General features: G+C 38.8%; 1 protein-coding gene across 3 annotated transcripts in view; it reads left to right on the plus strand.

Annotated features, from left to right (window-relative positions):
* The window catches only part of TTC27 (tetratricopeptide repeat domain 27), a 201,509-nt gene that overhangs the window by 49,142 nt on the left and 125,608 nt on the right, over positions 1 to 26,759 (plus strand). For all 3 annotated transcript variants that reach the window (XM_032172645.2, XM_058426737.1, XM_032172646.2), the window contains exon 9: positions 4,796 to 4,862. In XM_032172645.2, the coding sequence (XP_032028536.1) occupies positions 4,796 to 4,862 (67 nt within the window). The remainder of the gene's footprint in view (positions 1 to 4,795; positions 4,863 to 26,759) is intronic.

The raw sequence follows: 26,759 nt of genomic DNA on the forward strand, positions 1-26,759 counted from the left end.
ACTTCATATATGCAACAGTAAGTTTTCTTTTATATAGAAGTTGAATTCAGTTCTACAGTTCCTTTTTATTTTAAAATGGATCACAATACAGAGTTCTGTTTCTAAATCCAAAGCAATTTTCCTGTAACATTATTTATTCCAGTGGCAGAATTTTTTTTTTTTTGAGACAGAGTCTCGCTGTGTCACCCCAGGCTGGAGTGCAGTGGCATGATCTCGGCTCACTGCAAGCTCCACCTCCTGGGTTCATGCCATTCTTCTTCCTCAGCCTCCTGAGTAGCTGGGACTACAGGTGCCCGCCACCACAGCTAGCTAATTTTTTTTTGTATATTTGGTAGATATGGGGTTTCACTGTGTTAGCCAGGATGGTCTCGATCTCCTGACCTCATAATCCGCCTGCCTCGGCCTCCCAAAGTGCTGGGATTACAGGTGTGAGCCACCGCACCCGGCCCTCCAGTGACAGAATTTATGTTTACTGCATAAAAACTACTTGTTCAATCCATAACAACATTTAGTTTGTTAATAATATGAATAGCAACCATTTATGAACAATAGTATGTGGTAGGCATTATACCATGTACTTTCACATTAACCCTCATTAATAGTCTAACAACACTAAGCGTTGTTATTTTTCTCAGTCCTTCAGGTGGGAAAACAAGGTTCAAATGGCTAAATGACTTGTTCAGAATTACAGAGTGGCAATTAGGATCTGAATCTAAGTTTTACTGACCCCAAATTCTGAGTTCTTCTTTATGTTACTTAAGAAAATGTTATTTTGGCAAATTCATAATTGTCATCTCATCAGGAAATTAAACTATGCAAAATAAATGTATTCCCAGGCATTATGTCAGCTGAACTATAGCTATATTGAGGTAAACTTTACAGTTAAGAGAGGACTAAAAATCCAGAAAATGCTCATCTTTTCTGGATACTTATTTTTCCCAAAGGAAGATCTCAGTGGAATTTCAATATATAGAGCAGACTCTTCATTGTTTGGTAGAAACCACTTGCTTATTTTCTGAATCTTAGTGCATCTGATGCAGTTTATAAACCTGTGGGTTAGAATAGTAATGAATTTACGATTTGCATGTACTAAGTTACTGTGGGGTTTTTAAATAATGACTTTCTTCTATTGCCTGATCTCTGTCTGATCCCTGTGGTCGCTAATCCCCATGAAGAGGTGACTTAGACATTGTGTTAGGCTGGGTTGGTTTGGAAAGGAGACTTAGAGAAGGTGAATTCTTTTTTTTTGTTTTGTTTTTTTGAGACGGAGTTTCACTCTTGTCAGCCAGGCTGGAGTGCAATGGTGCAATCTTGACTCACTGCAACCTCCAACTCCCAGGTTCAAGCGATTTTCTTGCCTCAGCCTCCTGAGTAGCTGGGATTACAGGCGCCCACCACCATGCTCAGCTAATTTTTGTATTTTTAGTAGAGACAGGGTTTCACCATGTTGGCCAAGCTGGTCTCGAACTCCTGACCTCAGGTGATCTACCCACCTCAGCCTCCCAAAGTGCTGGGATTACAGCCGTGAGCCACTGTGCCTAGCCTGAGAAGGTGAATTCTTATACATTGTAGATTGGCACAACAGTGGGGATAGCTTCAGGCTCCTTCCCTAGACTCTTGCTGTTCACTGGCCTTCTGCTTGAGTTGGATTTTTACCTGAAGACCAAATGCTGGAACTTGCCCCACCTCTCTTATACCTCATTATAACTGACTGCTTATATGCATTCCTGTGTGTTTGTCTTGTAGGTGTTTTTAATAAAATCATTTCATAGTTCTTTCCTCTTCCATTCATTGATTTTTTTCTTTTCCAACAATAGAAATTGGTTCATTTAAAAATTATTGTATAAACAATTTATGGTCATTATAAAATCCTTAAACAGTATTGAAAATTATAAGGATATGTTATATTTTATAAGGCAGTGTTTTCATTCTGTCTTTTTTTTTTTTTTTTTTTGAGATGGATTCTTGCTCTGTTGCCCAGGCTGGAGTGCAGTGGCACGATCTTGGCTCACTGCAGCCTCTGCCTCCTGGGTTCAAGCAATTCTCTGCCTCAGTCTCCCGAGTAGCTGGGATTATAGGCACCTGGCACCATGCCCAGCTAATTTTTGTATTTTTAGTAGAGACGGGGTTTCTCCATCTTGGCCAGGCTGGTCTTGAACTCCTAACCTCGTGATCCACCTGCCTCGGCCTCCCTAAGTGCTGGGATTATACTCATTAGCCACTGTGCCCAGCCTCTTTTCATTCTCTTTTTTTTTTTTTTTTTTTATTATACTTTAGGTTTTAGGGTACATGTGCACAATGTGCAGGTTTGTTACATATGTATCCATGTGCCACGTTGATTTCCTGCACCCATTAACTCGTCATTTAGCATTAGGTATATCTCCTAATGCTGTCCGTCCCCCCTCCCCCCACCCCACAACAGTCCCCGGAGTGTGATGTTCCCCTTCCTGTGTCCATGAGTTCTCATTGTTCAATTCCCACCTATGAGTGAGAACATGCGGTGTTTGGTTTTTTGTCCTTGCGATAGTTTACTGAGAATGATGTTTTCCAGTTTCATCCATGTCCCTACAAAGGATATGAACTCATCATTTTTTATGGCTGCATAGTATTCCATGGTGTATATGTGCCACATTTTCTTAATCCAGTCTATCGTTGTTGGACATTTGGGTTGGTTCCAACTCTTTGCTATTGTGAATAGTGCCGCAATAAGCATACGTGTGCATGGTCATTCTTGATATATGAAATATTTATATACATTTATATGTCCTTTAAAATTTGTTAAATTAATATATGGAATATTTGGAATTACATTCCATATATATCCACTTATATATATTCCATATATATTATAATTATATGTGGAATATTTCATATATTCCATATATTAAGAATATGTAATATTCCATTTGGAATAGTCTAATAATAAAAAGAACACTGGTGAAAAGTTAACTGTTATCCTGAATCTCATGTTTGTCATCTTCTTGCCTTTTAAAAAAAATTTTAATTTCATGTTTTGTATGTTTCTAAGTCAGTTGCTTAAATTTGCTTGTTTTTGAGCTTTATAAAAGTGGTATCTTATAATAAATATCTAGTCCTCTGTGATTTGCTTGTTTTCTCTCATTATTGTATTCCTGTGATTCATGTTGTTATATGTAGCTGCAATTTACTTTGCAGTATAGCATTCTGTTGGATGAATATACAACAATTTGTCATTTTCCTTTTGGGCATTTGGATTGTTTCCGGATTTTTCCTATTATACACAATATTGCTATGGATATTTATGTATCTCATTCTTGATATATCTGTTCAAGAATTCCTTTGGGCTCTATTTCTAGGATGGAAGTACTGAGTCAAGGATATGTGAATGTTCACAAAGGTAGTGCCAAATTGTTTTTTTTTTTTTTTTTTTTTGAGATGGAGTCTTGCTCTGTCACTCAGGCTGGAGTGCAATGGCGCAATCTTGGCTCACTGCAACCTCTGCCTCACGAGTTCAAGCAGTCCTCCTGCCTCAGCCTCCCAAGTAGCGGGGACTACAGGCGTGCGCCACCACCCCCAGCTAATTTTTTGTATTTTTAGTAGAGATGTGGTTTCACCATGTTGGCCAGGATGGTCTCGATCTCTTGACCTCATGATTCATTCGCCTGCCTCGGCCTCCCAAAGTGCTGGGATTGTAGGCATGAGCCACCGTGCCCGGCCCAAATTGTTTTCTAAAATGATCCTACCAATAATGTAATTGATCCTGGATCAGCAAGATCTAAGAATGCCTATTGTTCTGCCTCCTTGACAGCTGTTATAAAAACATTTTTATTTTTTTGGCATGAGTTTAATAAATAAGACTTGGTGTCGTAATAATTCTTTTCATTTTCTTTGCTGAGTGGCACATATTGAATTTCTTTTTTCCTAGGAGGATAAATTATGTTGGCTGCACAGTGGCCCATGCCTGTAATCCGAACACTTTGGGAAGCTGAGGTGGGCAATCACTTGAGCCCAGGAGTTCAAGACCAGCCTGGACAACACAGTGAAACTCCGTTTCTACAAAAAATAAAAAAATTAGTTGGTAATGGTGGCGTACGCCTCTAGTCCCAGTTACTCAGGAGGCTGAGCTGGGAGGATCCCTTGAACTCAGGAGGTGGAGGTTGCAATGAGCCAAGTGTGTGCCACTGCACTCCAGCCTGGGTGACACCGTGAGTCCTGTCTCACAAAAAAAGAAAAAAAAAAAAGATAAATTATGTTGACATTTAATACACCAACCACATTTTATTTGCCAGCATTTTATTTTTATACTTACCTTTGACAAACTCTACATTTGTATATAATGCCATAGTATTTATTTATTTATTTATTTATTTATTTATTTATTTATTTATTTATTTTTTGTTTGTTTTTTGAGACAGAGTCTTGCTCTGTCGGCCAGGCTGGAGTGCAGTGGTGCGATCTCGGCTCACTGCAAGCCTGCCTCCCAGGTTCACGCCATTCTCCTGCCTCAGCCTCCCGAGTAGCTGGGACTATAGGCGCCCGCCACCACGCCCGGCTAATTTTTTGTATTTTTAGTAGAGACGGGGTTTCATCGTGTTAGCCAGGATGGTCTCAATCTCCTGACCTTCTGATCTGCCCACCTCAGCCTCCGAAAGTGTTGGGATTACAGGTGTGAGCCACTGTGCCCGGCCCCCATAATATTTAAATATCTACTTTCAAATATATAAAATATAGCAGTTTACTTTGCTTTTTAAAGATTATATTTCATTAGCTACAACATGCATCTTATAATTAATGTACCTTTTTTCTTAATTTAAAGCACCAATTTTCAAAAGAATAACCCAGTGCACACATTAACGGAAGAGGAGCTTCTGGCATTTACATCAGTGAGTAATGTCTTTTTCTCTTCCATTTCATTTTTTTCCTGGTAAATTACTTCCTCTGGTATGGTCTTGCCTTGGATTGTTTATGTTGAAACACTGCCACCTAAGGAAATGAAGTGGAGAAAAATCTTATCACTTTAGTTTCTAAGTCACATGTGTCTTGCTGCTGCTGATTTAAGAGTCTGCAACTCTTTTGAGTGCTATGCCTACATGGCCGTGGTGAAAAAGAGAGCTAGGAGCAGGACCAGGAGACCATGGGTTAGAAAGGTGTCAAAAGCATGGTGTGCTCATCAGTGTTCAACAGTGTAGAGCAGTCAGGAGATAAATGTGGACAGAGACGAGACCACTGGATTGGACAATTAGGAGTGCATTGGTTACTTCTAGGACAGTTTCAGTGGACTCTCTGGGTAGTTCCCTCATTACAGAGAATTCAGAGGGAATATGGTGTAAGGAAATAAAGTTAATAGATAAAGATCACAGTTGGAGAAGAATGGCAGTGAAAAGGAAAGATGGAGTAATAGATATTTGAGGATTTTAGATCAAGAAGGGCTTTTAAGAAGAGAAAAGTCATAGACGAAGGGGTCAGTCAGTATATTTTGGCTTTATGGATAAAGGAAGATACATATGTTCTTTAATGAATACAAGTTGCTTAAGAGATATCATTTTTTCAAAGGCATTTTCATTATCTTAGTTGAGAATCCAGTTAGAATTCTGATGTTTTCTTCCTTTGTTATTTTTTGGATAAGGCAAAATGAAATACTTTTACTGGCTAGAAAGAAAAGCTAGATTGTGGCTGGGCGAGGTGGCTCATGCCTGTAATCCCAGCACTTTGAGAGGCGAGGCAGGTGGATCACTTGAGATCAGGAGTTCGGACGAGCCTGGCCAACATGGTGAAACCCTGTCTCTACCAAAAATACAAAAATTACCTGGGCGTGGTGGTACATGTCTGTAACCCCAGCTACCCTGGAGGCTGAGAAGGAGAACCACCTCAACCCGGAAGGCAGAGGTTGCAGTGAGCCACACTGCACTTCAGCCTCGGTGACAGAGAGCAAGACTCCGCCTCAAAAACAAACAAAACAAAGCACAATAAAACAAAAAAACCTAGCTTATTTTGTACTGTAATATAAATTTTTCACATTACTATTTCCTACACACCCTGTTTGAACTGGTTAGGTGTTAGTCGTTTGAGTCCTCTGGTTGCGTGTTTTATTTTCCCACTTCAGTATTCTCAGAAATCTTTGGCGTGTATCATTATTATGTGTGTTTTAGGTAACTGTGGAAATGTTCCTCATTATTTATTACATATGCTATAAAGGAATTGACAAAGTGTTAACAAATTTTAAAGGGCATATAGAAAACATGTACTTTTCATTTATTCATTCAGCTAATATATATCTACTAAATAATGTATACGGGTATTGTACTAGTCATTGGGGAAGTAGCAGTAAACAAAGCCTTTTTTGTTCTGGAGTTTATGTCAAATACAGAGTAGACAAAGAGAGAACCAGCTATTTCACAGAAGTGCTGAGGAGAAATATAAAGCAGGTTAACAGACTAAGAATGAGATGGGTGCAGCTGTTTTAGTCAAGGTGGTCAGGGAAGGTCTCAGTGGGAAGGTGACATTGAACATAGATCTGTGTAAAATGAGGGATGGGGAAAGGTCTGGAATGGCCGTGAGCTTGAGTCAGGGTAGGGACTGGATGGGGACAAGTGTCTAGGTGATAAATGGTGACCTGGATGCTTGGCTTTCTCTTATGATGGAAGTAAACAGGAATGTGGCATATGACAGAAAATGCTCCTGCTGGCCAGTAGTAACAGTTTCTTGGGATTGGTCTCATAAGCAGTTTATTGCAGCAAATATATTACCACAGTTATCCTGAAAAGACACTAGCACACTCTTTTTACATTCAAACAGTCAATTTTTTAGCATTTCTTGTGTGTGGGGGGGGGGGTTCCCTTTCTTTAAAACTTTTCCTTTCTTTAACCTATTCTCATTCCCTTGCACTGTGAGGTACCTGTGGAGTAATTAGTAACTTCTGATGGTGGGTAACTCATCACTCCTAGCTTGCAGTGAAGGTCATAAATTCAGGTTTTATACTTCTCCCCTCAGGCCTTTATGCTGTGTAATTTTTCTGCTCTCCTCCCACCCTCTTACAAATCAGAACTGTCCTGAAGACCGACCTCTTTTTGGAGGAAAGCTGTTTGATTACAATGACTCAAAGTGCTAGGCCTAACTCTTCTAAAGAGATGAGTTAATCCCGAGTAAATCTTTAATTGGTGAGAAGTAGGGCAAGAAACTTCTATGTGAGGAGGACTTTTAAGAGCCCCACACATACTTTGGGCTTTGCACTGTCCCCCCGACCTTTTTTTTAATCCCAAATGAAACATACAAAATAAACCAGAGAAACCTGTCAGCCCTCATCAGCTCTTCTTCTATCAGTCCTTCCTCCTGTCCCTTCTTTGTGCATGATACCGAAGTGGATAAGATGATGAATTAAAAGTGGTCCCTGGTTTCAGTGAAGAAAGAAACTTTATTTAAATCTTATGTAACTCCAAACTCCAAGAGTACAAACAGCCCCCAACTTACGATAGTTTGACAATTTTTTGAATTTGCAACGATGTGCAAATGATATTCATTCAAGTAGAAACCATACTTTGAATACCTATACAACCATTCTGTTTTTCTTTCAGTACAGTATTCAATAAATTACATGAGATATTCAGCGTTTTTTTAATAAAATAGGCTCGGTGTTAGATGATGTTTCCCAACCGTGGGCTAACGTATTTAAGGCAGGCTAAGTTAAGCTTTTATGTTTGGTAGGACAGGTGTTATTAAATGCACTTTGACTTAGGACATTTACAACTCATGATGGATTTATCAGGATGTAACTCCATCATATGTTGAGGAGCATTTGTATTTGAGACGAGGGACCACTTTTAGGTGCTACCCCACTTCTGAACTCTTGAACTTTTATTTGTGCCTCTCTTTTTGCAAGGTTCATATTTTGGCTTATATTATAATTATTTATATATATGTATGTATATATATATTTGTATATGTATGTATATATATTTATATATAGGTATGTGTATATATATATGTATATATGTCTTTTCCTTACAAGACTATAAACTCTCAGTTTTAGAGACTGGGCTCTGTTCTTTTCTAGGCTCTCTACAAGGGTTATGACAGTGCTTCAATGCTTTACTCTTAGTTGTTATGAATAAATGCATGCAGAATAAGAAAATGAATGAAATATATATCCCACACCCTGGAATAGGGTTGATTTCTATTCAAGAGCTGCGTCACTTACTTAGTTCCATAATTTAGGTAGTACTACATGATGCTAGGAATAACCATCTGTTTCATCTTTCTCTTCTATAAAATGGGGGAAAGAGTAAAATGCCCCTGTCCAAACACAGAAGACTTTACTTGAGGATCATATTGCAGAACATCTATGAAAGTGCTCCAGAATAGGTAGAGGCTGGTACACTCATAGCATTCAGTGATGCTAGTTTGTAGTAGAGCATTCCTATTTTCAAGCAGGCTAAATGGATAAGATCTGCTTGGAATTGGCTATAGCTATGGAAGAGAAGGGAACAGAGAGGAAAGAAACAACATGGTTTTTCTTGCTGGGCATCCATTTCCCTGCTCTAGCAGCAGCTTGGTGGCCTGGGACTAGGGCTGTGAACTATTGAGGGTACAAGATGTCTTCCTCTGTTGATAGAAGAGCAAGTATAATAGAAGTCTTTTTTTTTTTCGAAATGGAGTTTTGCTCTTGTCACCCAGGCTGGAATGCAATGGCGCGATCTTAACTCACTGCAACCTCCGCCTCCTGGGTTCAAGCGATTCTCCTGCCTCAGCTTCCCAAGTAGCTGGGACTACAGGCACAGGCCACTACACCCGAGTAGACAAACTTCTCTGCCACAAACTCAATAATGGACAATTGGCTCACGACAACCCCAACGGTTGGTCCACTGTCTCCCCTGCCTCGGCCTCCCAAAGTGCTGGGATTACAAGCGTGAGCCACCACGCCCGGCCGCTAGGATGGTCTTGATCTCCTGACATCGTGATCCACCCGCCTTGGTCTCCCGAAGTGCTGGGATTACAGGCGTGAGCCACTGTGCCAGGCCAATTTTTGTATTTTTAGTAGAGATGGGGTTTCGCCATGTTGGCCAGACTGGTCTCTAACTCCTGACCTCAGGTGATGCACCCACCCAGCCTCCCTAAGTGCTGTATTTACAGGGGTGAGCCACTGCGCCTGGCCAATAGAAGTCTTAATACTCCTACCAGGAGTCTGTAAACACTTGGAGAGTTAGGAACAGTGGTTATTTGGTGTTTGGTAAATATTTATTGAATAAACAAATGAATGGCTCTTGGTCCTGAATTTTGTTCAATTTTGATTAACTGTCCCAAAGTTTACTGGAATGATGGTGAAATCTCTTTTTTGGAGAAATTTTTGCCAGTGTTTTCATTTTGGTGCGGCAGGTTGAAATATATATGAAATATGCTGGGAAAATGTTTTAATTTAGCAAAGTCAGAAACTTGTCCTAAGAGGAATAGCTTTACTTGTTTAAGGTTGCTGTTACGTGATGCTATTTCTGAGATATTATATCTGCATGTTTCAGGAAAGCTGAGTCAGAGTAAAAATAACCCATATTGTTTTAGAGAGCCATTTATGTTGTATCAGCTTGATAATTTAAAATTAGCTGTTATCTACATTATTTCCCTTCAGATGAGCCACGTCAGTGACATTCAGTAATGTTTTTAATTTCCTTTTATTGTTGAAAATGGGAACAATTTAGTTAATTCATACAGGTTTTTCAGTTTTCCTTGGCAAAGGTTTGTTTAGGCTGGGCGGGGTAGCTCACGCCTGTAATCCCAGCACTTTGGGAGGCCAAGATGGGCAGATCACAAGGTCAGTAGTTTGTGACCAGCCTGGCCAACATGGTGAAACCCTGTCTCTACTAAAAATACAAAAATTAGCTGGGCGTGGTGGTGCACGCCTGTAATCCCAGCTACTCAGGAGGCTGATGCAGGATAATCGCTTGAACCCGGGAGGCGGAAGTTGCAGCGAGTTGAGGTTGCGCCACTGCACCCCAGCCTGGACGACAGAGTGAGACTCTGACTCGAGGGGAAAAAGAAAAAGTTTAAGTGAATGTGAATTGATACTGGCAGCTTGCCTTTTGACTCTACCTGAAGCCCCTAGGTCTCTGTAAATGAAAGAAGGAAAAAGATCTTTGGAAGTTAATACATTATGTTTTATGTATTTTCTTGTTCTGCTATTGACTTTAAAGCTATTTAATAAATACTTATCTACGATCATAACATAGTTTGCTAATCCGTTTTACAGATGAAAATGATTACCCATTTTTCTTCTAGGGAATTACTCATTTCTTAATTGTAATTTATTAAGATAGGAAATATAACTGTTATTGCTTGTACTTTTGATAGTTTGTTACTAGAGTTAATTACTTCAGAATTACCTCACAGTATAGAGGAACAAGCACAGTGTGACTTAAGCAAAATAAAATGAACAAAACTGTACTTACACATGCCATAGTCAGCCTGGTGAAAAGAAAACATAAAGAGAATGTCTCGACAGCAACCAACCAAAAAAAAAAAAAAGACATTAAATAAGAGGAAACAACTGCAAATACCTTCACCTTCTCATTGAAACTAATTGCCCTGCTTTGCGTTTTCTTTTTTTTTTTTTTTTATATTAGATGGAGTCTTGCTCTGTCCCCCAGGGTGGAGTGCAGTGGCACAATCTTGGCTTGCTGCAACCTCTGCCTCCCGGTTCAAGTGATTCTCTTGCCTCAGCCTCCCGAGTAGCTGGGATTACAGGCATGCACCACCACACCCAGCTAATTTTTGTATTTTTAGTACAGATAGGGTTTCACCATGTTGGCCAGGCTGTTCTGGAACTCCTGGCCTCAGGTGATCTGCACTTCTTGGCCTCCCAAAGTGCTGGGATTGCAGGCATGAGCCACTGCACCCAGCCTGCCTGTTCCTTAAGTTCTCTTACAAATTAGAAATGACATGGGGACTGATTGCTTTTCTTTTGTCTTCTACAGCTAACTATGTCTTGAGGTTAATGCTTATTAGAATTTCCCTTCTGGCCCACTGTTACTGGACTTTAATTCCCATTGTCAACAACTATAAAATTGGATAATATATCATGACCAAATAGTGTTTACCCCAGGAATACAAAATTGGTTTAACATGAAACAATGCAACTCACCTTATTAATAGAGCAAAGGAGAAAAACCAAATGATTATCTTAATAGAAACAGAAAAGCCTTTGACAAAATTCAACACCTTTCATTATAAAAACTCTTAGTAAACTAGGAATAGAAGAGAATATCAACCTGATTAAGTGCATCTAGCTAAAATCATTATTGGTGAAAAGTAGTCTTTCCCCCGTAAGCTCAGAAAAAAGGGAAGATTGTCTGCTTTCTTCACTTCTCTTCTTGTTGAACTAGAATCCCAGTAGTGCAATAGATAAGAAGAAGATATGAAGAAATAAAAGGTATACAGTTTGGAAATTAGGATATAAACTACCTTTATGCATAGATGACATGTTTATATCATAGAAAAACTCTTAAGAATGAGCATGAAAGCTACTAGAGCTAACAAGCAAGTTCTTAGAATACAAGGTCAACATAAAAAAGTCAATTATACTTATATTTGCTAGCAATACTTAGGAAAAGAATTTTAAAATCATTTGCAATAGCCTTAAGTAAATCAAATATTTACAAATAATTGCAACTAAAATGCAAGACCTCTATGCTGAAAATGACAAAGAATACTGAGAGAAATTAAAGATTATCTAAATAAATGGATTTACCATATCCGTGGGTTGGAAGGCTCAATATGTTGAATTCACAATTCTTGTAAAATTGAGCTTCAAATTAAATCTGTAGCAATCAGAATCCCCGTAGGCATTCTTTTTTTTATTTGCAGAAATTGACATGCTGATTCTAAAATTCATTTGGAGGACTTCTGCTTCTGTAGTGGTTCCTTTTTTTCTGAGACATGGTCTCACTCTGTCACCCAGGCTGGAGTGCAAAGGCACAATCTCAGCTTACCTCTGTCTCCTGGGCTCAAGCGTTTGTGCTGCCTCAGCCTTCCGAGTAGCTGGGATTACAGGCGTGAACCACCACGCCTGGCTAATTTTTTTGTGTTTTGGTAGAGATGGAGTTTTACCATATTGCTCAGGGTGGTCTCGAACTCCCAGGCTCAAGTGATCCACCCACCTCAGCCTCCCAAAGTGCTAGAGTTACAGGCGTGAGCCACCATGCCTGGCTGCTTCTGTAGTAGTTCTGATTGGAACTATCCTTCTGCAGGAAGAAATTACCAACTGTGGGCAAGATGCAAAAACAAAAAAATCTAACTACCTGGTGATACTGGGGAATGATCAAAGGCAGAAAGATTCTGGAGATGACTTTTTTGCTTGGAGGAAGGGAATGCCATTGGGTGATTTTATTTTTAGGTTTCTTTTGTGTGTGTGTGTGAGATAGAGTCTCACTCTGTCGCCCAGGCTGGAGTTCAATGGCGCAATCTTGGCTCACTGCAACCTCTGCCTTCTGGGTTCACGCAATTCCTGTGCCTCAGCCTCCCGAGTAGCTGGGATTACAGGCATGCACCACTACACCCAGCTAGTTTTTGTACTTTTAGTATAGAAATGGGGTTTCACTGTGTTGGCCAGGCTGGTTTCAAACTCCTGACCTCAGGTGATCTGCCTACCTTGGCCTCCCAAAGTCTGAGATTACAGGCATGAGCCACTGCACCTGGCCATTTCTTGGTATTTTCTAACATATTTAGAAGGCATGCAAGGGTGAACAAGTGATCCTATATGGTTGCAAATTTTCTACATTTTATGTGAAGGATTAGACTATTGATTTTCCACTATTATAGGTTGTGAAAAACTAAAGATATTATTATTCTAGAGCAACCACTTAAAAATGCAAAGGCATCTGGCTAAAAATCCAGTAAGAAGTCAAGGTGGCAACCTAAAATATATTCAGATTATTTAAAAAGAAGGCAGGAAAAGCAGCATAATGGAACAACAACAAAAAAGGGTAAAATGGTATATTTAAACCCAGCCATATGAATAATTATATTAAATGCTAATGGATAAATACTCCAAATAAAAGTCAAAGATTGATAATGGAATTAAAAAGCAAGACACAACTATATATGCTTCCTGGAAGAGATGTACTTTAAATGTAAAGACTCAGGTGGGTTCATAATAAATGGATGGAAAATATTATCCCATGAAAACAGTAAGTATAACAAGGCTAGATTTGCCAAATTATTATAAAGTAAAATGGGCTTCATTACAAAGAATATTTCCAGAGGCAGAGAGGACAACTTTATAATAATAAAGGGATTATTTATCAGGAAGACATAGTAATTATAAATATGTATGTATCTAATAATGACTATACAGTACATGAAACAGAAATGGATAGAACTAAGTTGAAAAACAGGCAATGTCACAATCATAGTTGAATATTTTAACACCCCTCTGTCAGCAATTGTTAGAACAACTTGGCAAACAGCAAGTAAATACATAGATAAATGGCAACACTATCAGCCATTTTGACTGAATTGATGTTTATGGACTACGCTTAGAATACATGGTCTTTTCAAATGCATGTGGTAAATGCAGCAAGACCATATACTGGGACATAAAACAAATCTCCATAAATGAAAGAATGAATGAATAAATTAAGAAATTGTTTACATGTAGTACATAGTTTTTCCATAGATTACATATAGTACTTAGTTTTTTCCATAATTAAATGACATCAATAACTATTGCATATCTAGAAAAACCCCAGATGTTTGTAAACCAAACAATTAAACTGCATATTTTATCCATGGACCACAGAAGATAACAGAGAAGAAATTTATATGTGAAGGTCAGTCATGAAGTTAAATCACTGATCTCAATGTTACAAAGTTTTCCTCCTATCTTTTCTTCAAGTAAAATTGTTATAACATTGGGTAGTGAAGCAATTTGAGCTAGGACACTAAGTGCATGAACCATAAAAGAAAAAGAGTGATAAATTGGACTTTATTAACATTAAAACTTTCTGCTTTTTGAAGACAACATTAAGAAAATGAAAACACCAGCCATAGACTAGGAGAAAATATTTACACTGCATGTATCTCACAAAAGACTTTTACTTAGGATAAAGACCCCTTTCAACTCAATAGTAGAAACCAACCAATTAAATATGGATAAAATATTTGAACAGACACTTGAAGAAAGAGATATGCATGGCCAAAAGGAGCTTGAAAGATGTGTAATAACATTAGTCATCAGAAAAATGCAAATTAAAACCACAACAACCACTATAGATTACTGAAAAGACTTACATAACACTCTGTGGGGTAGTTAGAACATACAGTGCTAGTGGTAATGTAAAATGTCACAACTGCTTTGGGACACAGGTTGGCATTTTCTTATAAAGTTAATCATCAGTTGCTTCTCCAGGTATTTAGCCATGAGAAATGAAAGTATATGTCCTCACAAAGAGTTGTACACAAATACTCTTGGCTGTTTTATCCATAATAGCTTAAAACTGGAAGCAACCCAAGTGTCCGTCAAAACAAATGAATGATAAACTGCCGTGTATCCCTCTGATGAAATAATACTCAACAATAAAAAGTTATGAAATACTGATAAATGTAACAGCATGGATGAATCTCAGGCACATTATCGTGAGTTAAAGAAACCAGGCTGTATGATTCCATTTAATGAAAATTCTAGAATAGCAAAACGACGTTGTAGTGACAGAAAGTAGATCACAGATTGATTACAAAATGTTGCAAGGGAACATTTTAGGATGATGAGCAATTTCTATAATTTGATTTAATAGTGGTTATATAGGTGTATGCATTTGTCAAAACAGGTCACAATACTGAATATGGATTTTATTTATCTGTCATATACTTCACTAAAGGGAAGAATGCACATGAACAGATTCATTTAGAGCTATACTATTTAAGATTATCAATATAGATTTGGGTTTCAATATTGATTATTCTGTGCCACCAGTTTCAGAAGTACAACACAAACTATTCAATTTGCCTAATTATTACGTGGAAAAAATGTAGGAGAACAAATTCCCAATAGGAAATTGCTTAGTGTTCACATTCATTAAGAAGCTTACTGCTTTTTCGAAGCAAAATCAAGCTAGTTTTCCACATATATTTTTGGAAACCTGCATGTAAAAGAAACCCCAAATTTAAGTGGAGGAATATACTGTTTAGGGCTCAAGTTGGGGGTACTTTTGACCGTTTCATTTAACACAGATTATTGATATAGAAAAAATACTTGTTGAATTGAAATTTTTTCCCCTTTGTGATTGAGAGTCAACAGAAATAACAAATAGAAAGATAGCTAGGATGAATGTAAAACCTTAAGATTTCTTAGCACATGAGACTTGTATATAGAATAGCATAGGTAATTGAAATAAAGTGAAGTATTAATATATGATTTCTAGCAACTTGTGTTAATCGATATAAAAATAGGTAATTAGTAGAATTTATTTTAAGTCTGTAAATACTGTTTTAAGTAGAATCTATATCTGGTATGGAAAGTAAACTATTGATCATGTGGCAAAACATTAACATTTGGGGAATTGGGTGAAGGATATACAGTAAGCCCTTGCTTAAGGTCATCATGAGTAGGTTTTTGGAAACTGACTTGAATCAAGACAGTGTACAACAGGTCCTCGAGTAATATTGCTTGCTTTAACAATGATGAGGAAAAAAACATGGTTTTGTTATAGAACATTTTGCTTAAAGTCTCCTGAATGCAGAGGTTTTTCTTTTTTGAGGAAGCCAAGTCACCAGCGGATTGATCACTGGTGTCTTTGCTGTCTATATGAAAATTTGCATAGCAGAGAGAGTTTTAAAAGCTTAATGGCAGAAGATCCAGAGTCTCAAAATTTGTCAAGCATGCTACTAGATGTTGTAGAAAAAATAAAGACATAAAGCCTGGGACTTGCTTTCATGGAATTTTTAATTTAGCCCAGTCAGATAAATTTATGAAGCTCTACTTAGCAATACTAGGCAGTTTAAACTACAAATCGATAGCACAGATAAAGATATCCCCTAGTTGCTAAGAAAGGAAGACAGGATTTAGGACTGAGCAGTCCGAGAAGGCTTTGTTCACTAAGGGAGGACTTGAGTTGGAACTTGAACAACAGATAGGGTTTAGATGGAGTGATATAGCATAAGCAAAGGCAGGGAGATGGGAGAATGTAAGTTGTATTTGGGTCCTTTTGTTGAGGGTAATAGTGAGACTTAGGGAAAAATAGATTTGAAAAAGTTTTTAAATGACCTACCTAGCAAGGATAGGGGATTTGGGCTGCTCTTCCACTTCTACTGGGAATTATTTGTAGATTAAACTTGGAATTTTAAACTTATTGTCATTTGGTACTGGTTTCAAAAATGAATGCTCTTTTAAGTAGATAATTAAAAAGCGGGGATACTTCTGCTTTTTATAGTATTTCTTTGTTCCTTGCTTTGGAAGGTCAGCATGACCTGGGTGGGCATCGTTCAATTTGGCCTTAGTGTAGCCAAACAATCATGCACAAGGAGAGCTCTGAGCTGGCTTTGATTTATGTATGGAAAAAGCAGCTATCTGAAAGCGCCTTCAGTGTTTAAAGGAGTAGCCTGGTTGTACGTCATCTAAAGGGATCCTAGTGACCTTTGGAAGAAGATTATTTGAAACGTGCAGTGATAAGAATGAAAAGGAAATTTGTTTTTAATAGAAACGACACTCTAGATCCTCTTTGCTGATGGTACAGAATTTTCTTTGCTACTTTTCTGGGGCATGAGGGAAATGCCCATACAGTGGGAAATTGCTAGCGGAATAAAATAATAAGTCCTTCTTGTGTACATATATAGCTTGTCATCATATGAATATTTACTTGTTTTTTTTGAGACAGAGTCTCTCTCTGTTGCCCAGGCTGGAGTGCAATGGCGCAATCTCGGCTCACTGCAACCTCCACCTCCCAGGTTCGAGTGATTCTCCTGCCTCAGTCTTCCAAGCAGCTGGGATTACAAGCACACGCCACCGCGCCCAGCTCATTTTTGTATTTTTAGTAGAGACGGGGTTTCACCACGTTGGCCGGGCTGGTGTTGAACTCCTGACCTCAGGTGATCAATCCACCTCACCCTCCCAAAGTGCAGGGATTACAGGCGTGAACCACTGCGCCCGGCCTGCATCTCTTAATCTTTAATGAATACTTCTCTTTTGTTCTCAAAATATCCTCTTACACACCTTATCAACAATTGCTGAAGTGAATTGATTCTTTAATTTATAAAACATTATAACTATAAATAAAATAGAGTTGATTTCACTATTCACAACAATCATAAAAATATTAAAAGTATATGAAAAATTATATACTTGTAAAAGTTTACTGGCTCAGTGAGCCACCTTTTATAGATTTTGGTCAATGAGAGATAAGAAATGAGAGAACTTTTCTTAAGACAGGCACGCAAATGTTATCACTCCTTTGTAAGTGGTTACTGGCCTTTGTTTTGATGTGTAAAAGTGGCGGAAATTCCATCTCATGGATAAGTACATGGTTGCATATGGCGTGAGGTTCTTCAGCAGTGTGCTAATTCCGAATGTGGGGATTTTCTTTTTTAATTTTTTTTTTTTTTTTTTTTGTAGAGACAGGTCTCCCCATGTTGCTCAGCCTGGTCTTGAACTCCTGGGCTCAAGTGTTCTGCCTGTCTCGGCCTCCCAAATTGCTGGCATTACAGGCGTGAGCCACCACACCCAGCCATGAAAGCAGGGAGTTTTGAATCCACCAGCTTTCTTAGGGTTCTTTTTCAAACCCATTTTGATTTTTAACCAAATACTTATAACTTAGTGAGCTGATATTTCATCAAATTACCACAGTTAATAGAATCCATGGTTAAAAATAAGATAGCATTTACAACTACATAATTCCACATGAAGTACCTAGAGTAGCCAAAATTCATAGAACCAAAAAGCAGAACGGGTTGCCAGGGGTTGGGGGAAGGGGGATTGGGAGTTGTTTAATGGGTATAGAGTTTCAGCTGCAAGATGAAAGGAGTTCTGGAGACTGGTTGTACAACAACGTGAATGTACTTAACATTACTTAACTGTGTGTTTAAAAATTGTTAAAATGGTATATTTTATGTTATATGTATTTTACCACCGTTTTTAAAAATTAAAAAGAGAAAAGCATTTGTAATAGTGTCAAAAACCATCAAATTCCTAGGAATAAACTATCAAAAGATTTATAAGATCTCTATAGTAAAAATCTGGTGGGGCACGGTGGCTTACACCTGTAATCCCAGCACTCTGGGAGGCTGAGGTGGACAGATTACTTGAGGTCAGGAATTCAAGACCAGCCTGGCCAACATGGTAAAATCTTGTCTCGGCTAAAAATACAAAAATAATTAGCCAGGTGTCATGGTAAACGCCTGTAATCCCAGCTTCTTGGGAGGCTGAGGCAGGAGAATCGCGTGAACCCAGGAGGCAGAGGTTGCAGTGGGCTGAGATCGCACCACTGTACTCCAGCCTGGGTAACAGAGTGAGACTCTGTCTCAAAAAAAAAAAAAAAAAATCTATAAAACATAATTAAGATAAATTAATGAAAATGTAAATAAACGGAGTGATATGTCTTGTTCATGAGGACTTCATGTTTTAAAATTTCAAGTCTTTCCAAATTAACCTACAAATTAATACAATCCTTAAGAAAGTCCCAGAACTTTGAATTTGTTGTTTTTATTGTTTCTATTGTTTTTTCTTGAAACTAAAGCTGACTTTGAAATTCATATGGAAATGCAGAGGACTAAGGATATAGCTCAGGCAGTCTTGAAGAACAGAGCTGGAGGGGAGGACTTCTGTTGTCAGATAGCAAGACCTGTTTTAAGACAGTGCTCATCGAATTGGGGTCCCTGGACCAGCAGCATGAGCATCACCTGGGAGCTTGTTAGAAATGGAATTTCTCCGGCTCCACCCTAAACCCTGTTCAGTCAGAACCTTTGAGGTTGGAGCCAAGAACTCTGTGTTTTAACAAGCTCTTGAGGTTATTTTTATGCTCTTTAAAAACACAGAATTAAGACATTTTGACACAAGGAAATATAAATCAACCAGTAGTCTAGAAACAGATCCATACATACACAGTTCATGTGATTTATGGCAAAGGTGGAGTTGTGATACAGTGAGGAAGGATAGACTTTTCAATCAATATTACTAGATAATTTATATACCTATAGGAAAAATGGGCATCTTACCCCTACATCATACTGTATATAAAACATAATTCCAGATAGATCAAATATATAAAAGTGAAAAGCAAAACTATAAAGCTCTTAGAGGATGAATGTTGGAGAACATATTTGAGACCTTAGGACAGTCAAACAGGACAGTAAAGCTCTAACAAAACAAAAAATGATATGCTGGACCATAGTTAGCACTTCTTTTTATGAAAAGATACTATTACTGTTGTAAAGCACTTAGACTACTGCCTGACCAGCACATAGAATGTGTTATATAAGTGTTTATTAGATAAAACTAATAAATAAAATAAATAACAAAACAGCAAAAAGAGGAAACTTGTATCCAGAACAAATAAAATTCTGGTTAGAACCACCGTTGTAGAGGCTTTTGCAGTTGAGTAGTTACTGCATTTTTCTCAGTACAAGAGGCTAACTCTCTAGTTGTGAGCCTTTTGGTAATCTCTGTTATTTAGGACCAGTTTCAGAGCAAACTGTTCAGAAATTTTCATAGCATTTCTGAGAAATGATTATGAATTATTGGAATAAAAATATGAATTATAAGAATTAACATGTATTTTATATCTTCATAAAAATGTGTCCTTTGGGGAGAAATAATTAAAAGTAAAGTGTTTACTATAACTATACAGAAACATATCAGAGCCTTTTCATGTGCTAAAATAACCCAGCTTTTGGGAAAAAAATTCTGAAATTTGGGAGCGTTGTATATATGCATACTGGATACTTCATACAAAATATTATTAGTAGCCAGGTCTAGTGGCTCATGCCTGTAATCCCAGCACTTTGGGAGGCCAAGCCAGGAGGATCACTTGAGGCTAGGGGTTCGAGACCAACCTGGGTAACATTGTAAGATCCATCTCTATTTAAAAAAAAAAAGAAATTATTAGTGACTTAAAAAAACTAATGAAATATTTTTCATTACTTTACTTTTATAGTATACTATAATTACTATAATTACACTTTGAGTGTAATTATATTTCTGTCTTTATATGTTCTGTTTATGTTTTTAGCAATACTAAATTTGATGTAAGATTGCTATGTTTTTTTGTTGTTGAGACAAGGTCTTGCTCTGTTGCCCAAGCTGAAACGCACTGGTATGAACACAGCTCACTGCAGCCTGGACCCCCCAGGCTCAAGCGATCTTCCTGCCTCAGCCTGTCAAGTAGCTGGTACCAGAGGTGTGCACTGCCACACTGGGTTAATTTTTTTTATTTTTTATTTTTTCTAGAGACAGGGTCTTGCTGTGTTGCTTAGGCTGATCTCAAACTCCTGGGCTCAAGCAATCCTCCTGTGTTGGCCTCCCAAAGTGCTGGGATTACAGGTGTGAGCCACTATGCCCAGCCTGCTCTGTCTTTTTAAGGATTTTAGCAGTAGTGGTTTTGTAAAATACGTATTTTTTTATATATATAACACAAAATGTACCATCTTAACCATTTTTAAGGGTACAGTTCAGTGGCATTAAGTACATTCACAGTGTTGTGCAACCATCGGTATTATCCATATGCAGAACTTTTTCAGCTTTCCAAACTCTGTATCCATTAAACAATAACTCCCTTTCTCCCCTCCCTTTAGCCCTTGCAACTACCGTTCTACTTTCTATCCCTATGAGTTTGACTACTCTAGGTACCTTATTTAAGGGGAATCATAAAATATTTGTTCTTTTGTAGGCCGGGCGTGGTGGCTCATGCCTGTAATCTCAACACTTTGGGAGGCCAAGGCGGGTGGATCACCTGAGGTCAGGAGTTCAAAACCAGCCTGGCCAACATGGTGAAATGCCATCTCTACTAAAAATATAAAAAATTAGGCCAGGCGCGGTGGCCCACGCCTATAATCCCAGCACTTTGGGAGGCCAAGGCAGGCAGATCGCGAGGTCAGGAGTTCAAGACCAGCCTGGCCAACATGGTGAAACCCTGTCTCTACTAAAAATACAAAAAGTAGCCATGTGTGGTGGTGCGCGCCTGTAGTCCCAGCTACTCGGGAGACTGAGGCAGAAGAATCACTTAAACCCTGGAGGCGGAGGTTGCAGTGAGCCGAGATCATGCCACCACACTCCAGCCTGGGTGACAGAGCAAGGCTCTATCTCAAAAAAAAAAAAAAAAAAATAGCCGGGTGTGGTGGCGGGTGCCTGTAGTCCCAGCTACTTGGTAGGCTGAGGCAGGACCATTACTTGAACCCTCAAACCCAGGAGGTGGAGGTTGCAGTGAACCGAGATGGTGCCATTGCACTCTAGCCTGGGCAACAAGAGCAAAACTCCATCTCAAAAAATAAAATAAAATAAAAGTAAAAATAAATAAACAAATAAATATACGAAAATTAGCCAGTCGTGGTGGCATGCACCTGTAATCCCAGCTACTTGGGAGGCTGAGGCAGGAGAATTGCTTGAACCTGGGAGGTGGAGGTTGCAGTGAGCCAAGATTGCACCACTGCACTCCAGCCTGGGTGACAGAGCGAGACTCCACCTAAAAAAAAAAAAAAAAAATTGTTCTTTTGTGACTGACTTCACTCAGCATGGTGTCCTCAAAGTTCATCTGTGTCGTGTATATCAGAATGCTATTCCTTTTTAAAGTGGATTGATACTCTGTTGTTTCTATACCACATTTTCGTTTATTTTATTTTATTTTATTTATTTTTTATTTTTTGAGACAGAGTTTTGCACTGTCGCCCAGACTAGAGTGCAGTGTTGCGATCTCGGCTCACTGCAACCTCTGCCTCCCAGGTTCAAGCAATTCTCCTGCCTCAGCCTCCCGAGTAGCTGGGATTCCAGGCGCCCACCATCACGCCTAGCTAATTTTTTTGTGTGTTTTTAGTAAAGACTGGGTTTTACCATGTTGCCCAGGCTGGTTTCAAACTACTGACCTTAAGTGTTCCACCTGCTTCGGCCTCCGAAAGTGCTAGGATTACAGCTGTGAGCCACCACACCCAGCCTATGTCACATTTTATGATCCTTCACAAACATTTGAGTTGTTTTTGCCTTTTGGCTATGTGTATAATGCTGCCATGAATATTGGTGTGCAAATATCTGACTTCAGTTCTTTCAGGCATGACCCAGAAATGGAATTGCAGAATCATGTGGAGTACTATATTTAATTTGGAGAGCATTTTTTCTAATGCCTAGATTTACTTTTTTCATACAAAGATAGCATAAAATATCTTCTACAGAATATAGAGCAGTCACTAAAAGTTTTACAGCTCCTGTTATTCCCTGATGCATTTGGTTTTCCACTCACAGAATTAGTGAGTAGCCGATGGGCGTGGTGGCTCACACCTGTAATCCTAGCACTTTGGGAGGCCAAGGTGGGCTCATCACTTGAGCCCAGGAGTTCGAGACCAGCCTGGGCGAAACCCTGTCTCTACAGAAAATTAAAATAATTAGCCAGGTGTGGTGGCAAGTGCCTGTAGTCCCAGTTACCCAGGAGGCTGAGGCAGGAGAATCACTTGAGCCTGGGAGGCGGAGGTTGCAGTAAGCCGAGACTGCACCACTGCACTCTTGCCTGGGCAATAGAGTGAGACCCTGTCTCCAAAAAAACAAACAAAAAGAAATAGTGGGTAGCTAGAATTCTATGGTAATAACAAATTATATCAGCTTATATTTAGGTCCATGTTTTCAGTCACTCATTGCCTCTTATTATCAAGGCTGAAACTCTGTGCTTATTTAACCTCTTAATATGTAAGACACCATTCCAAATCTGTTAAGTCACAATTTGGTGTTTTCAACGTCTTCTTTTATCTTTACCAGTTTTTGGTATCTGAGCAGTTTAGCTGTTCTCAAGTAAACTTCTTTCTTACACTTTTACTGAACAGTAAAGAAATGTGTTTATAAGATATTTCAGTAAATATGAAGTTTGTAATAATTGCATTATAATGTTAAAATAGAAAATAACCAAAATTCAACAAAGATGATCTTAGGAATTTATGACCTTATTTTCCCTTCATTACTACAGAATTTTGGAGGTAGTTGGTTAACTTTTAGTCTACATTTTTCTCTTTATGGATAAGACATCTTTAGTCTCACAGAGTTTAACCTGCTTATTCAAGGGCACATAGATAATGGCTGGGACGGTAGAGGAATTCAAGGTAGTTTAGGAAAGAATTAATTTTTTTGTTTTGGAGACAGTCTCACTCCGTCACTCAGGCTGGAGTGCAGTGGAATGATGTTGGCACACTGCAACCTCTGCCTCCTGGGTTCAAACGATTCTCATGCCTCAGCCTCCTGAGTAGCTGGAATTGTAGGTGTGCACTACCACGCCCAGCTAATTTTTGTTATTTTTAATAGAGATGGGGTTTCACCATGTTGGCCAGGCTGGTCTTGAATTCCTGACCTCAAGTGATCCGCCTGCCTCAGCCCCAAAAGTGGCCACTTTGCCTGGCCAGTAATAATTAATCTTAATTTGTAGATTTTTACAAAGCATGCTAACACATTATGTTGGTACCTTATTATATTATTACTTGCCATGAAGCAAATAGAATATTATGATTATTATTTTTGATACAGGGTCTCACTCTGTTCAACCCAGGCTGGAGTGCAGTAGCGTGATCATGGCTCACTGCAGGCTTGACCGGACACAAGTGGTCCTTCCACTTCAGCCTCCTGAGTCGTTGGAACTACCTGCACATGCCACCACACCCAGCAAATTTGATAAACTTTTTTGTAGAGACAGGGGCTTGCTATGCTGCCCAGACTGATTTCAAACTCCTGGTCTCAAGTGATTCTCCTGCTTCAGCCTCCCGAAGTGCTGGGATTACAGTTGAGCCATCTCACCCAGCCATAAAGTTTTTTTTTTTTTTTTTAGAATTTGGAATGTGTGTTGTCTTAAAGAAAAAATATTTTAAGTAGTGTTTAAGTTTCTGAGCTGCCTTACAAAAGCCTATATAAACCCCAGATTGCCTAGGTCATAGTAATAAAAGTATTATGTCACGATAGCTAGTTATTATTTACAATGTTGTGTCCTTGGGAGCATATGTTCCCAATTCTATCTAGGGAATGCACAAAAAAAGAATCGATTAGGTGGATTTCCATGAGCACCAGTCACTGTTAGTTTACATTTCTGTTTCAGAAGAACCACCTTTGTATGCCCTTGTCCCTTTGTAAAAGAAGACAAAAGAAAAGTCTCTTTCTTTGTCCCACTTTTTATCCCTTTCTTGCAATGTACCAGACAGATGTAAGGTACTAGGAATCAAATAGCTGGGACATCTGCCCTGGAGGAACCAAACTAGATGCAGTGATAGAGAATCACTGGATAGAGATGGAGTCACTTAGATGAGGTGGTTGAGAAGGCTCCCTCACAAAGTGACATTTAGGCCAAGACCTAAATGAGACAGAGCCAGTCTTGTAGGCATTGGGTGATCACTTCTCAAGTTCTAAATTGAATGGAAATAAGAGCAGTAACCCCCTATTGGGGGGCACGGTGAAGACTGAATTAACTCTATCCAGATGTTTGTGTAGATTATGGCTTGAGCTCTCACCAGCTGGGGTTGGCCTGCTGCTTAGGTAGGTTAGATTGATGTTCTCTCCATTGCATTTGGTTGCTGACATTTTTAAAAAATGCCATTTTCTAATAAGTCAATAGAGCTTCATAAATCAACATATCTCCTGTTTAGTTTTCTTCTTACTTACCCAATGTCCCATGTTATGATCAATTCTTACTTCATGGGCAGCAGTGTTTTATAAAATATATTGAATATAGCCTATGTGCAATCGCTTCCTTTCAGAAAGACTTTCTCAAGTCTTTATATCTCCCAGCCAAATAGACATCAATCATTACATTCTTCAGTGATGCTATTATCCAGTTAGTTCCTTCTTTAAAGCTTTTCAAATGTCTGTCAGATTGTATCTTATTTTCAGTGTTTAGTGAGAATGTTTTGGTTGACCTTCAAATAAAAATCTTAGGCAAGCCTCTTGTTCTCATACCAGTGTAGAAAACAGTGTGTCTTTGTTATCTAAGGAAGATATTTCATCCCTTTGCTGTGCAAGCGTTTGGGACAACCTTTTCAAAGGTGAGTTTAACTCTGACAAGCCCGTGGGCTGAGCTGGTCTGTGCACTGCACCATTGTTGCTGGCAGAATGATCAGTGTGGTTGGAAGGTGAGCACCGTTGCCATGCCCACTCCAGAGAGGGATTTTCTGTTAAGGGTGAGTGTAAACGCTGGAGGAGGAGAGCTCCTGGAGGGGCCAGATGTGCTTTTCAGTGGGAACTCTCATAGGCTCCATTAAGCTTTACTTATTCTTACTTACTTAATGCTCCCAACTCTGTGAGAGATGGGAATGCTTCTCCAATTTTAGAGAGGAGGAAAGTGAGACACCCAGGGAGGTCAAGTAACTTCCCCAGGTCACTTGGTGGGGCTGGGATGCCTCTCAATCTTTCACTCTGCAGACTTTTCCCACTGTTTTACAGAGCCTTTTCCTCAGTACTCTTCCATTCTGTTGTCATGGGATTATAGATGATAATCCCTTTAATAAGATGAAAAGAAAATAAAGGCAGTAATGTGACCTGTTGTGGGTAGTGGAATCAGTTTTGCAGATTTACCTAATGAGAAAAGTCCTTTCCTTTGAAAATTCTTTTTCTTTTTTTTTTGACATAGTTTTACTCTTGTTGCCTAGATTGAAGTGCAATGGCGCAATCTCGGCTCACTGCAACCTCCACTTCCCAGGTTCAAACGATTCTCCTGCCCCAGCCTCCTGAGTAGCTAGTATCACAGGCACCCGCCACCACGCCCAGCTTATTTTTTGTATTTTTATTAAAGACTGGGTTTCATCACGTTGGCCAGGTTGGTCTCGAACTCCTGACCTCAGGTGATCCACCCGCCCCAGTCTCCCAAAGTGCTGGGATTACGGGTGTGAGCCATCACGCCCTGCCTGAAAATTCTTGAGATCACATTTTATAATAAAATCTGACAAGTAGTGTTGTACATTTTAAAGAATTAGTGTTTTTTAATGTCTTCTCTTTCATATTTTTATAGGGCCATATGCACCTATTTATGTTGGTAAATTCATTCTTTTTGTAGATTTAAGTTAATGGAGGCCAACGAGATAAGGTTACACATTAAATCTTGTAAACTGTATTTCAAGGGGATGAAAATATTTTAATTTGCAAAGTTAATTATAGAAGAGTAAGATTAGAATATATATTTTATGGGGGCAGGGATCCTGTCTGTTTTGTTTGTTATTCTGTCCTTAGGGCCTAGTATACACTGCCATGTAGGGAGTAGGTGCTCAAGTGAATTAATGAACAAATTTCACTAAGGTTATGTTCTTTTGATTCTTCTCTCTTATTCATGTATTCTTTACGTACTCCTCTTCCTTCACCATCTCCAAGTCCTCTTTTTACATTACTCTACTTTCTAATGTTTCTTTGGTAGTATCACCCATGTCCAGGAAGTAGTCATATCTTAATTTAGCTATTTAAATGAGCACAAGTTTATTTAGAGAAAATGTTATAAAATAATATAAAGGTGTTCTGGGACTTAGGATACCAAGTGTTAGTACCAGCTTTTGCTATTAATAGAGGTGTGACATTGAGCAGGTAATTTAACCTATTGGTGCTTCATTTTCCTCTTAATTGTAAGGGGGTTGGTCTAGATTAGAGGTTAGTTGGT

The sequence above is a fragment of the Hylobates moloch genome, unplaced genomic scaffold (assembly GCF_009828535.3).
Source record: "Hylobates moloch isolate HMO894 unplaced genomic scaffold, HMol_V3 SCAFFOLD_13, whole genome shotgun sequence".
In the NCBI taxonomy this organism is placed as follows: domain Eukaryota; kingdom Metazoa; phylum Chordata; class Mammalia; order Primates; family Hylobatidae; genus Hylobates; species Hylobates moloch.